This window comes from Lethenteron reissneri, chromosome 23 (assembly GCF_015708825.2).
Source record: "Lethenteron reissneri isolate LAM-NWPU_2019-01 chromosome 23, ASM1570882v1, whole genome shotgun sequence".
In the NCBI taxonomy this organism is placed as follows: domain Eukaryota; kingdom Metazoa; phylum Chordata; class Hyperoartia; order Petromyzontiformes; family Petromyzontidae; genus Lethenteron; species Lethenteron reissneri.
In genome coordinates, this window is record NC_083801.1 from 14,433,433 (window position 1) to 14,448,283 (window position 14,851).

General features: G+C 39.7%; 1 protein-coding gene across 2 annotated transcripts in view; it reads right to left on the reverse strand.

The window, feature by feature from the left end:
* Positions 1-14,851, reverse strand: part of LOC133346052 (thrombospondin type-1 domain-containing protein 7A-like) — a 234,534-nt gene that overhangs the window by 159,208 nt on the left and 60,475 nt on the right. For both annotated transcript variants that reach the window (XM_061557346.1, XM_061557347.1), the window contains one exon: positions 2,585-3,725. In XM_061557346.1, the coding sequence (XP_061413330.1) occupies positions 2,585-2,768 (184 nt within the window). In that variant the 5' untranslated portion in view covers positions 2,769-3,725. The remainder of the gene's footprint in view (positions 1-2,584; positions 3,726-14,851) is intronic.

Sequence of the window (14,851 nt, forward strand, 5' to 3'; positions counted from 1 at the left end):
CATTCCTTCCCTTTATTAATCCCCTCCCTTTGATGCTGCTAATCCTGCATAATGCACGGGCATAATATGACTTTAAACCCCCCGCCAAACCTCCTACGCATTTCACAAGTAGTACTAATCACATATCTGCATTTCCCATAAATATGCTAAATTCCTCTTGATATGCAAATTATTTTGTCAAGGCGCTCTTCCCCCCTCCATCCCAGCTGAAATAGACGCTCCAAGCCTGGGATGTGTCATTCAGACTATGTCTTCTCGACAGACCTGTTCTCCACCTGAGGACGGCTGCTTGCGTTTTGGTCGAAACGTCGCGAGAATTATTTTATTATGTTTTATTTTTATTATTTTATTATTTCCATTCTACGTGACTTTACCGAAAGAACCAAGAAGAAAAAAATAAGCTGTTTCTAATGCTGTACTTTCTTTCCCGAGAGTTGTAAAGTTTAATTATATCCAAAATGAACTCGTCTTTTAACATTTGCTGATGGCTAATTAAAATAAAAATCCATTAAACCTCCATAATAGCGTCAGAGCCCGTAATCTGTTTCCTTATAAGTCCCCGTGCAGTTCTCCTTATCCGTCTCCCCTCGTCAATACCGACGCTTGCTCTGGGTCCATCGGTGCAACGCCACAAAGACGTTCAGGTGCAAAGAAACAGACGTTTGGCGGCGTTATTTACTTATTTATTTCTAACAACCACAAGTCTTCTCGATTCCCCCTTGACTTGAGGCTACAGAGAAAGACGGGCAAAGAATCTCTGCGAGAGAGTGTCAGATTACCGCACGTGCATTCCCATCCACGGCATGCACAGCACCTGTGCTTAACCAAGTTCATTCTAGATTTGAAGCTTTCGTGACTGCAAGGATTCATACGCTTAGGTTTTTTCCGGTAAAGTCACGTAGGTAAAAAATAAATCGTGCTGTGACGGTTCCACCTGAAGACGGAAGCTTGTGTTGCCTCCGAAACGTCGTGATTTTAATTTTATTTTAATTTACTTTTATTAATTTTAATTTAATTTTTTACCTACGTGACTTTACCGAAAAAAACCTAAGAGTACTTAACCAAGTTCTAGGCCTCTTCCTCAAAAGGCTGACGTCGCGTTGTGCGATTAGGAGCTGCTACCTTCACTTGCTTATCTAATTTTGTTTTATTTTCCCAAAGCGTTTTTCTAAACTGTGGCTGCGGCACGCGGGGCCGTTGCAAAGTGTCGAGCGGCTGCGATGAGTTTATCTCACGAACACACGCTCCAAGGCAATTTCCCAGCGAGAAGGTGAATGCATTTCACGGCAATGCAATCCGCTGCCACGGGCGACAAAGGGTTACCGTCCACTGAGCTGATGTACGCGAGCGCTTGTGCGTTCGCCTGCACGGTTTTTTCTCTTTTTGTTTTGTTTAACACCACTTTTCCACACTGTAATTTTGGAAAAGGCATCGTGAATAGCTTCTCGCCCGTTTGCTCCGTAATTTTTTTTTCAAGTTTTCAAGCACGAGTTTCTTTTTTGATTTTAATGCTGTGCTGTATAATGTGGAAATGTTAGGGGAATTATGCATTATGATTAGTTCCCAGCATGATGGCAGTGCTCTCAGAGCTAAGTCATAACTCATTTCTTATAGTCTGTGGGGTGACAAGAACCTTAATAAATGCTTCCAATTAGCGGTGCTATAACCACAATTGATTTATCAAGGTTTTTGGTGTTTTTTTAATGAACACACCGAAAGGCTGAAACATCAAAACCAGCAATCCATCTTCATTCATCATTCATTATCAGTGTCTAGAAGCGCATTTTACTCCAACAGCCAAGAAATACTATTTTGATGCGTTTGAGGAAACAGTCAACACAGGCAATATTTTAAATTGTAGCAGCTAAAGAAAAAAAATCCACATTGACGAAGTGCAGTATACAATGGCACAGGCATTACTCGAGGGAAACTAGAAAAGAATGTTAAAAGGTATAGGATTTTCCAAACTCATTCAATTCCCTATTCAACCCATGAATGTCACCATCAGCCATGGTGATAGTTGTTTTTAAAAAAATGAACACGTAAGGTCGCAATACTTCAATCAACTCTGCACATTCCTAGCCCGACACTGATTTGCACATTTAAAGATTAGCATGCAGACACAGAATTTCGAAGCAACATCTTAATTGCACTGAATTTTAAACACTTTACCAGCTGATTGTATTCTCCCTACATCCCCAAACAAAACATTGAGGATGGTTTCACACACGGTTTTGATTATGCGTTGACTAGTTATATTTGTTTATATAATATTTTCTATCGAAAATTTTTTTTAAACAATCTTTACCACAATTTCATGGTCATAAAAAATATGCTCTTGCAAGAGAAAAAAGAATCACTCTTCAGTTTACTACGGAGGTCGAAATGTCAAGGACTCTGACAAAGCCACATGGAACTCTCCAACTGGACATAATTGTTCACAAGGACTATAGAAGGCATTCTTGCAGGTGCAGCAATGGAAATCGGAACACAAATGAAAACAGTGATGTGTTCACCTGTCAGAGCGTAACAATACAGGAGTCGTGACGGTGCAGGAGTGCACGTTGCCAACCAGCGTACGTACCTTTTTGCCACTGGTACGGACTGCTGAATGACACCTGTGCGTGTACAGATGCGCCTGAAGGCCACAGTGCGAGCAGGGAAATGGAAATCAGACGCAGGAGAGATATTCTTCCACGCCACGAAGCAGTACGCCTGTGCTCGAGAATAACGAATGACGTTTTTTGAATCCTCATCATGCGTTTCATTGCTCCGACTTCTCTTTCTCCGCGTTTCCAGTGGGATGGGATTTTTTTCTGAAATGAAAATGTTCCTTTTATCTATCTAAACCATCAAATAAATAACAAATGGAAAATTTAATTCTGACTTGATAACGTAAAGAAAAATGTTGCACACGGTACACCTAATCGTCATGCTAGATGTATTGCAAACTTTACAAAGCAGATGCAGTTTCCCACTTTTCAAAATTATGTTTTTTTTAACTCCCAAAGGGCTTTGCTTTCTCCAAAAGTAAAAACACAGAAATGCCAGTCAACAATAGAAAGCACAGAAACGTCCCTCATGAATCATCCAGGGTAGGAAAACTGATCCAGTCGATTCTGATTGAAGTCGTCATCTGAAGGAAAATGTTTCAAAGTTGCAAACTTTAAAAACCAGCTTATTCATGTCAATACTTTTGTCCCAAGGTCTGTTGTACCTCCTCTGCAGACAAAATGAAGGGATGTCAACTATACAGGCGTAATCCTCCGTGGTTTAAGACAATTTATTCCTGAGGCCTGTACATAAGGTTGTTGATGAATGGTTTTTATTTGTAGAAGATTCAGCAATATACAACTGTAAGTGTTTTAGATGTTATAAATTCAGAGGGTGCTGTATTTCGCAGCAATCTTTCCGTGTGTATTGCATTATTTGAAAGATGCACACATCTGGACGGTTGAGGAGTTGCTTTCAAGTGTCAGCAAACGTAAAGATGACTTGCAGCAGAGTTGAGAAGAATGTCCATTCTTTCTTCGCTTTTCCTCTGTGAGATGGGTTTCGCAATGGCCATTCAGAATGGCAACATTGCCAACTGTGACTCAAATTCCATCAGACAAGGCAAGAGTGCCATGAAAACACAATCCAACTCCCTCCTGGCACGCGTCCTTGGCCAAATAACAGTTTCCTCGGAGCGATGAAAAACTCAATTACCCAAACACAGCAGCTTCCTGAAAGAGAAACAACAAAATAATTATCGGTAAGCCAGCACGCAAATTATTTTAACACGTAGCAGGCTTTCGCGACCAATATTATTCATAATCAACGTTTTTGGGTTTAGATCGCGTTATTTATAAATGTGCCGTAACCCTCCGGGTGGTGGAGGGTTACGACACATTTATAAATAACGCGATCTAAACCCAAAAACGTTGATTATGACGCAAATTATTCAACACAACCGAATATAACTCAAGGAGATAGGTTGTTTCCGGAATTATACATTTATAAAGACAATAGTTGTTTTTTAAGTGTTTTTCTAATTTATCGTTGATGCAGATAATTTCTTTACTATTAAATTAGAGTCGCCAAATGTATTTAGATTAAATGCTGTAATTATATAAATGCAAAACAATAGTGATATTAAAAACTATAACGCTCAAGGTAGGGTAACAAAACTATTACAATAAAGATATTTGTAATTTAAGGTCAGTAAAACCTTGAAAGTTAGTATGTCCTGTTTCTATATTGATGTTTTCCATTTGTATATTAATATAACATTAGATGCTGCTGTGGTGTAATGGTTAGCACACCCAACTTGCAATCCAAACAGAGGTCGTCAGTTATATCTCCCCGCACGGAAGTTGAAACCATCGTGCAAGTTTCTTAAAACTCCTCTGTCCACCCAGCAGCATGAATGGGTATACCACAGTTACGTCGGTTGCCAGGTCACGTGTGCTAAGGTAAATCGAGGATACTACCTCCTCTTCCAAGAGCTATGGACAGCATCGCAGAGTAGGCCATAAACTCTCTTCAGAACTCCGGCTTGTGGAAGCCACTTCTGCCAGCAGTAGCATGAGCAATACATGAGAGGGCTGCACCTTTATCTGCTTTTATATAACATTGAATTGCTGGTGTGATTTTTTTTTATATATAAATGTGTAGTGGCATAGTGCTGGCTGCTGGCGATGAAGGGGAACTGCGGTGTACGGCAGTATTGAAGTCAGCAGGCCAGGATAGACACGAGAGCGGGACATCTAGGGCAAAGGTCACAGAGGAGGGGGGTCCATCGGGAAGCCTCGGAAATCCGCTAGTAGGTTCCAGAAAGGGGGCGTGGTCTGGGTGTAGAGGGGGCGTGGCCGGGGTGGAAAGGGGGCGTGGTCGGGGCGGAAAGGGGGCGTGATCGGGGTGGAGAGGGGGCGTGGCTGGGACGGAAAGGGGGCGTGGCCGGGCAGAAAGGGGGCGTGATCGGGGCGGAAAGGGGCGTGGTCAGGGCGGAAAGGGGGCGTGGTCAGGGCAGAAAGGGGGCGTGGTCGGGGCGGAGCGAGGCCACTCTGAGAGTATGGGAGGGGCCCCTGTGAGGGACCTCGTGGCAGTTGCTGGAATTCTTGGTTCTTTCGGTAAAGTCACGTAGAATGGAAATAATAATAAAATAACAAAAATAAAACATAATAAAATAATTCTCACGGCGTTTCGGCCACAATGCAAGCAGCCGTCCTCAGGTGAAGACCAGGTCTGTCGGGGAGACAGCGTCTGAATGAAACAACACCACACTTATTTTATTATGTTTTATTTTTATTATTTTATTACTTCCCTTCTACGTGACTTTACCGAAAGAACCAAGAAGATGAATCCCTGCAGTCACGAAAGCTTTAAATAGAAAGTTGCTGGAATGGCTGTGGGCGAGTTCTAGGAATGATTGGTGGAAGGACGATGATATAACGTGAAATAGAACATTAATATACATCTCTCAACAACGATATCAATGCGATTGCAATGCACTACTCCATGTACCGATATGTTAACAGAAATCCTGCACGGAATAAGCTTATTTTGAAACTCATTTTGTCTGCGTTTTTTTTTTTTACCCCTAACGCACGTAGATAATTTAGAATAATTGAGTACATTTTATAATTCACACTTCTTAAAGTGCAAGGTTATTTCGGAGGCACTATATTTCACAGACAAGTAAAGTCGGCCAATATGATACAATGTTGCTATAATTTACAGTAATTTAGTACATTTTATAATTCACACTTGATAAAGTGGAAAGAGGCACTATATTTCACAGACGAGTAAAGTCGGCCAATATGATACAATGTTGCTCTGCGGTTTGACCAAATTAAGTAATTTTTCACACTTGGATCACAACGCTGGCACACATGGCCTATTCTTTTTCGAATGACATCAGGGGATATTTAATATCCGCAACGAAGCAGCCGGTGCATATTTTTGGTAAATACTACCACAATATTAACCAAGGGCAGCTTCTGGACTTGAACCACAGACCTCTGCAATAATCAGAAAATGTGCTACCACTCGGCCACATTACCCACCTTGCCTTCTACGAAGTGAGGTATAATCTTGGGAATTGGTATCTCGGGATAAAGGGCAGGACACCGTGCAGCGAATGAATGAGTGCGGAATCTTTTTAGAACTTTTTCTATTCAGAGAGTTTGCGGTTGCAGTCAATGAGACATATAGGGAAGGGCAAGTCTGAGTCAAGGACAGATTTCTTCAGAAATTAGAACTGTCATTTTAAATCGCTGCATGTTATGTATTATATATACACACACACTGTATTCTCCAGATTGTAAAATGCTCCGGAAGTTGAGACATACCCCAAACTTGTGCCTGGAGTCAATAGAGTTCCAAAGTATGGTTTCACTCACACCCACTGGATTACAAGATGCACCCCTCTCCCCCACACAACATTTGCCATAAAATACATTTGAAAATTGCGCATTTTTATCTGCACAAATTTTATATTTATGCATATACTGTACTGTAATTCTCAACTACAAGTTATCCGACAAGATGCTTGAGCAATTTCCGAACGCAGGACTATGGAATGCATCGGCCCAGAGATCCCTTGAGCAATGGTCATTCTTCTCTTTTGCATTTCCGAGCTGGTGAGAAGTTACTATTGCTGTAGCTGCAGACCCGCGTGAGCGCAGGATTTAGGGCTCACCTTGAATTAAAACATACAATTGATTACTTATAGGAGCAGATGCATTTAATACGGTTTATGAAGTCGTTTGTTTACGTAACAAATCTGTAAAAATTAGTTCTTAATGTATTACTGTGTAAATAAACTGTAAAACGTGTCCACTTTTTTTTTTATTAAATCTATGCTCTTCAGCTGACCCATTAAATAGTAAATTGGGTCATATTTAATGCCAATTACACTTAACATAAAAACCAACCGAAAGTGCGTGGTTTAATTTGCAATAGCCACTACTCTGTATTACCGTGGCTCCACGGATGCTTGACTAAGGAGCCACAAGACAGCAATTGCATACGGCCTGGTGCCAAGGCTTAATCACATCGTGGGGCCAAATTCGTGTTTTCTTGTGTGCATTACCAATGCAGAGTGGCTTTTATCAAATGTGACCTTGTACACAGTTGCATTTTTCAAGACAGATGGGATACTTTAGCTCCTAGTCATCTAATTACGTATGCACACTCATTCTTCCCCCGGTTGAATATGCCAAGTGTAACATTTTACAACTTTCTGCTCTGTGAAAATTCAAATGCAGCATTTAGAAGCTTTTTTTTTGGAAGGAAAGGCTATAATCATAGATGCGCGCTGATTTGTTACATGCGAGAGTGTTGTTGTCTAAGTTTCCGATTGTGATTGTATCCACGTGTTCTGTGAACATATGCACATGAGTGTAGCGCAGTTCCATTGGAACCGCAATGACATTACAACTTTTAAACAAATACAACACAACTGACCACACGACCAGAAGATAATAACACTTACACGAAGTGAAAAGTCTGAACACAACTAGTTATATATATTTTTTGCAACACAACGTTGCACTTAAACGTACAAGTCAAGGTCCACATTCCTATCATGCCAAAGTATTTGTCTGTATATAAATGCATGTGCTGCTAAATTGGTTCATGCTGGTAACGGTGTCCAATGAGAAAGCAACGTGAATGCACACAGGTTGTGTTAGTGGCTGTACGTGCTTGATCAAAGCGAGACAGCAGGTGCACTTTGAAAAAGAGTTTCCAATTTTGCGTTACTCGGTTGCAATCAGACTGTAAATTGCATCCATCCCATAGACAGATTCCTCGACGTTTCCGACCTGCCAGTACGTTATATACGAGCACGACAATACAACTCAAAGGGTGCATGTGGCAAAATACAACAATCTGCAGCCGGAGCAGCTTCTCTGGACAAAGCTGTAACTTTTACTTATAATTCACAACTATAAACAGCATTAAGATTCACCACCACTAACGAGGCAGCACACAATCATTGTTTGTCCCATTCATGCCTCTGAAAGCGGTTGTATAATTTTCATGAATGCTGTATTTTGATATCTTTCAGAGCGCATGCAGTACAGTGAATTTGTATCAATGGGTCTTCATACAAGCCACGTCCTCAGCGAGCATAATCACAACAACCTTCAATAGGGCTTGACCCATGTTTTGAAGATGACATGAAAAAACCCCTCCAAATCCCATCACCACACTCATCACAGTCCAGCTCTCCAGAACGCTTCATGACCATGGAGATCAGTGAGTTGGGAAAGTGTGGTCGTCATGCAAGCCAGGACAAATGTGTAAAGTGGCCAGGCTCTTCGCTGGGGTTGCTGGTGTTCTTGTGGATGGGGGCCCTCTCCACATGCGGGTTTTGCCCATCGTCCATCAAACCCCACCGTGTGACGAACTTATGAGACCAATCTTTTATTTAAACAAATGTCAGCCGAGATTTTAGACTGCTGTATTATGGGCTGGATATAGCAGCCGCTGCTCGAGATGAAATTACCTGTTACATAGGAAATATTGCACTATTATATAACTTTAAAACACTACAGCAAGCTCAGTAATGTACTGCCAAATTGCTGCCACGCAACACTTTATAGAGGCCTAATCATGTCAAACCTGGAAGGATATCCAGCAGAGGGACACACACCAAAAACCAGTTAATAGGCCTTTCCTTTAACTGTCAGTGCTTTACCTTCCTAACTGTTGCCTGTCATTTTTTTTTGCGGAAAATGTCGAGCAATATAATTCCAGTCACTGTTTTCTGTGCTGTCTCGTGAATTTACACAGCTGAATTCTGAATAAAGTCGACAAATGTAAAAATACAGCCAAGAACCGTTTGCCTACGAGCTATTGGATGAACGTTTGCACGTTCAAAACACTCTTTTATCTTCTTGGTTCTTTCGGTAAAGTCACGTAGAAGGGAAATAATAAAATAATAAAAATAAAACATAATAAAATACAATTCTCACGACGTTTCGGCCACAATGCAAGCAGTCGTCCTCAGGTGAAGAACAGGTCTGTCGGAAAGACAGCGTCTGTGGCCGAAACGTCGTGAGAATTGTATTTTATTATGTTTTATTTTTATTATTTTATTATTTCCCTTCTACGTGACTTTACCAAAAGACCCAAGAAGATAAATCCCTGCAGTCACGAAAGCTTTAAATAGAAACACTCTTTTACTTTATTACCAGTACAGTATATTCACTTGACAGCAATGCAATTATGATGTTATGCGATTTGCACATAACCATGGGGCTTCTAAAAAAATGGGTCAAATGTTAGGGTTCCACTGATTTTTTTGGTGTCTAATTCTCAAAACAATTGGCTGTCTTTCGTGAATTGTAATAATAATGTGAAAAACTTAACAGGGCAACACTCAGAACTGTGATTTCAATGAACCTTTGTACAATTATTACCATGCTCATCCATAACCATTTATGTAACCATCCACTCACTACCTAGTTCAGACGATAAAATCCTCGAAAAAAAGTTAAATACAAGCTGCAATTGCGATGTTACAATGCAAAAAGACAAACCTTACGAAGCAACTTTTCATCCCAAACGTTAAATTCATGTGGCCATTTTTCATTCCTTACACATATAAAAACATGTATAAATCAATACAAATGTAATATTTAATAAAAACAGATGCTTTTGTTCACCATATTTTAATGCTCATCCGCAGATATAGATCTTTATGTCTGAACAAATCTCAAGAAGACATCTGCTTGAAATTTTAATCAGCGGGACACATCACATTTTCTTAATTCACTTTGCACAGTATTTTTTAAAGAAATGTTTAGTCCGGACATAGCTTTCCTGAGAACGGCGCTGGATACACCAACTACTTGGCATTCTTGCCACCAAGCCGGTACGCATGAATGCCATGGTTTGAATCCCACCACCTGCTAATTTCTGTGGCTTTATCTGAATACACCATCTGTCGAATACCGAGGTATTAAAACCCATGTGCCTTTGTTTTCAAAGATGAGGCATCATGTGCCAATGCCATGGCCAACATTTTAATATCCCTTAATTAAGAGTTTGTCTAGTGCAGTGGAAATTTTGTGCAAAACTGCTGCCATTCGCACACCAAACTTTGAATGATTTGTGGCAAGTGTGTGCTTTGAGAAATATTCCAGTAGGATTTGTGAAATGCAAGAGAGATGTTAACGGCTGAATGTGGCGATAATGAATGATGACCGTGATGATATAAGAATATTTTAATTTCAAATGTTTACATTAAATAAGGGGTTAAATTGCCCGTGCTTAATCTTGTGAAAATTAAGGGAGGGTTTTCAAACATGCACAAGATGACCATAAAGAGAGAGTAAATTTTGACTGCTTTGTGCATTAATTTGCTGGAGTAGTTTATGGAAAAAAATTAAGGGAATTGTGGCATTTTTAATACAATGCATTGAAACTCCTCATTCGCACAATACTCATAGTATGTATAACTCGTAATATCCACATGGATGGGCTCTGATTATCCATGAGTAAAATAGATAAGGATGATGATGATGATTACGAGAGTTGTTACTTTATATTCATAGCCATCACTACCACTGTTTCCACAATCAGTGACGAGATGTTTAGGATAATGGTGGTGCATAGCTCCCACCGATGTGTATTCCCTAAATATACTGTTTCCAAAGTAGCTCCTGGGCATATGGAGTAAAACCTCGGGCATGATACCTAACAGCATGTGGTACGACCCAAAACTACATCAGAGAGCTGTACAGAACAATGACGAAAACCTACACAGATATTAGGAAGAGGATATTTTTTGTTTACATGTGAATGTGCTTTTCCACTACTCAGTCAGAGGAGTTTCAGTATACAGTATGTATTATTCATAATTCTGTACAATATTAGTATTGCACATGCAAAACTAATTCCAAACTGTATTCCAGTTTGGTTATTTGAATACACATTGATGTGGACAGCTTTAGAAAATAGTGTTTGATGTTGGGCATTTAAGAATGTCTGTACTTATTTGGTTCAAAATTGTAATTATTAAAATTGACGGTGTAATTGACACAACTTTCAAAATTTCAGCCTTTTTTTGTGTACATTTAATTCAGGATGTCGAATTGAGAAAACTCAAATGTTGCCTTGCTTATGGCAGCATAAAGCCATATGACATTGCCAGTGGCTTTGCACAATTACGAAGGCTCACGTCTACTGCATGTCACAATGCTGTATTATTAGAATATACAATTACCTTGAAATGAATGGTCACGAAAACAACTTCTAAAATTTACATATGAACACAGACGGGTCGAATGCAAGTGACAGCGATAGCTTTTCATCATTCAGTGTGCTGGGAGAATTGTAGAGATACCTGTTGCATTTATCAAAGGCCTGAGGCTTGTTGTGCAAATCTGCATTGCATTGGAAATGTCCATGCAAGCATATACTCCTACTCGTAGCACGCGATCATTTATATAGTTACGGAGAGTTTCCGAACGTAAGGTCGATGAGTTCTGCCGAAACATTTCTGGGAGGTAGAGAGTTATGGCTTACTGCTAATTGTGCAACCAATAGTCTGAACATGATCGAGTAACACCGAGTAAAATGTATCCAAAAGGCAGCTCTTGAAGCCTAATCACATTTGGCTCTGTTGAAAAATGCGACAGTAATTCACTTTGTGACACAAATGGAATTACACGGAATTTCATCGCCGAGGCGATTTTTTGCTTCAACAAAACTCAAGAACTTACACACGCCGACGAGTTTTAAAGGGAGAGGTCCTTATGAAGAAATAGATCAATGTAATTCAGCCCAGGGACTGCCAGTAAATTCATCAGAGACTGTCAATGGGTAGCTCTTCTGTTCGCAATCACCATTTGCCCATTTTTGTTCTCTCTTCATCAAAGGTGACCCAAAATAGACAATGGCTGACAAAGCCTCGGAGTGCTTGCAGATGCTGCGCAGTGCAATTGCTATTTAAGTGAATGTGCGGGATGCTTTTGGTATGGGGTTGGAGGCTTAGAAACTTCCCCATAACCTATAACAAACAGCCAGTATGCTTCTACTGAGATGTCAACATTGGAGATGTTTTGTAATTCCACCTAAATATGTGCAGGAATCCACGCTAAATCTGGATATATTCTATATATTTTTATACCTTTACTTTTGTGTTGGCATTGCATGCTCTTCATTTTGTAAAAATCAGTGCAATTTTCATGAAAAACTGATTTATTTTTTTAACAAACACAGTCTTCACAAGAGATAAGTGTATTTGTATGTTTGCATGTTTTAATTATTTCGGACCGTACGTAGCCAACCATGCTAATTGGAGGTGCTAGGGAAGGACAACAAACTAAACACAAAAAGCAGTTCTATGGAAATTAGTTTTCAGTCTACATTTAATAGTGCATAGCTCCAGTGGCTTCCGAATATCGGAAGGAAGATCATTCCAGATACCCGCAGAAGTGTATTTGAAAGCGTGCGATGCAGTGATCGTCTTTGTCCAATGGCTGGCCAAAAGCCAGCTCATTTATTACTTTTAAGCTGAAAATTGCCCTTGGCCAGCAATTTGATGAAATGCAGTTTATTTTTATATACAATGTTAAAGATAATACAGTAAATACGAATAAGCAAAATCCAAAGACTCGCAGGAATAAGAAATTGAGCAGATTTCGATTACTTGACAAAGTTATGCAATGCAAGAGAATGTCATGAACATTTAAGAAACTAAAATTGTATCAAGTCAATGTTGTAAACATGTAAAACATGAAAGTGTTTTCTTGATTACTTCATCATATGGAAGTGATGAAAGATATTCTGATACACTATGGGAGCAATGAAACAGCAAAAATAATGGTAGCCCATTAGAGAGCATGATAGAGATGGCTCGTAAACTATTCGAGGAATTCTAAGATCTATAGCAAAATTGATTCATAACCCCATTTTTTGTTCAGATTAAGGCGGAAGATTGATTCAGAAGTTACACTTTAATAACTAATCACTGCCCTTCGCAGTATGGAAATGAGGGAAACTCACCAAATGGCATCACTATTGGCATTTTATACAGAAATATAAAGAAAAATTAACAAATTCATACACCCGAGGGCAGGGGTCGGCAACCTACGGCTCCGGAGCCGCATGCGGCTCTTTACGGGCTGCTTCTTGACGATATGTACGTATGTAAAGTATGTACTCAGATGCATTGCGGCTCTTGAAATACTGAATTTTGTACCGAATTGGAAAGAAATGGCTCTTCTTGTTATTTTGGTTGCCGACCCCTGCCCTAGGGAAACATTTTTTAAGGCAGAAGAAGAGGTTCCAGATATCACACTTAACGTAGCCACTGCTCTTCCCAGTATAAAAACAAAGGCAAAACAATTATGATGGCGTGTGGCTTCACGTGACCATTAGGGATGGTAATGGTGTAGGGAGGCCTTCATTCAGCAGTGGATAGAAAATGGGCGAATGATGATAAACATATTGATGTTAGGAGTCGTCATGGAGATAAAGTACTCTTATAAGCGGTAGCAGGTGAGGATTTTTTTAATGAAATCTTTCTTGTCACGCTGCAATTTTCTAACCACCCCTTTGTGATTTGAAGTTTGACAGGGAATCTCGCGTCTGGTCCGGAGTAGTCATATATTTGATGCGTGTGCGAAATACTATTTCATGCTTTGTGCCGGTTATGAGTATTGTGCGATGTGGAGAAAGGAATAATGAGCAGTGCATGTAATTTTCGGGAGAGTTGGATCAAAGCAGTAGAAAGGGTACATTTGTAGTGGCCGCATGAAGGATTATTTAAGAAAGTTATAAAAGTGGGGGGAAAAAAAAGATGATATGAAAACATAATGTGGGATAATGAGAAATATTCAAATGACCGGAAATATTTTACGACTGCATTATTTTTTGCCCATCATGTTTTTTTTTAAATAGTTAAATTAGTAATGCGTAGCAACAAGGCTGTATTAATTGCATAGATTTTTTTTTTGTTATCTTCAAGTGACACGTGAAAATAGCACGATGCCTTTTTGGTCTCATTTCTCACCTATGAGAAATACCATGGGATTTCTCTGCTTCAGGAGTTGATGACACGTGAAGAAGTGATTGATTTTTTTTGTATGCCAAACAGCACAGTAGTCACTGCACAGCACAGGTTATATTAACGTTTCCTGATGAAGTCGACGTAAAATGTAGTTGGACATAAATACAAATATAAAAATGTACAGATTGTATAATAATCACCACCCACTCAATCCACTGCTGGATGAAGGCCTTTTTAAGCATGTCACCCATTCTCTCACATATCCTGGATGTCATGGTGATGACGTTGGGAGCCTTCATCCAGCAGAGGATATAACATCACTGACAATATTTGCCAAAATGTTTGGCAAAATACATTGGAACAGGCTTGATGAACACCACATGCACAACCAATTATATTAGCATAATGGCAAAAAAGCCAGCAGATTATTGTTTGCCCAACACCAATTCTCAGCCTCTATCTCTGCCCAAATTAACCAGTGTCCCATCTTCCTAAAGCCAGACCATCTGCTTGACTTTCTTTCCGCCACAGGTCTGATGATTAATTTTTCATCGTCTCGCTCAAATGCCGCACTCAAGCATACACACAGCAGCACCAAAGGCATTAGAATTAATTGCTTCCCTGTAACGGCACACCTTTGATGTTAAGGGAATGTATTCTCATCTTCTGCTCCAAAACGCTGCGATTATTATTATTTTTATGATTTATTTGCACTTTGTTATGAAATGGCGGGAGATAAATCCAATTGCTCTTTCTTTTTTTTTAAGAATTTGGAGAACGTTTTTTTATTTTCATAAATTATCATTTGGACAAAAACATCTCTCCGTATGGAAGGACAAAAAC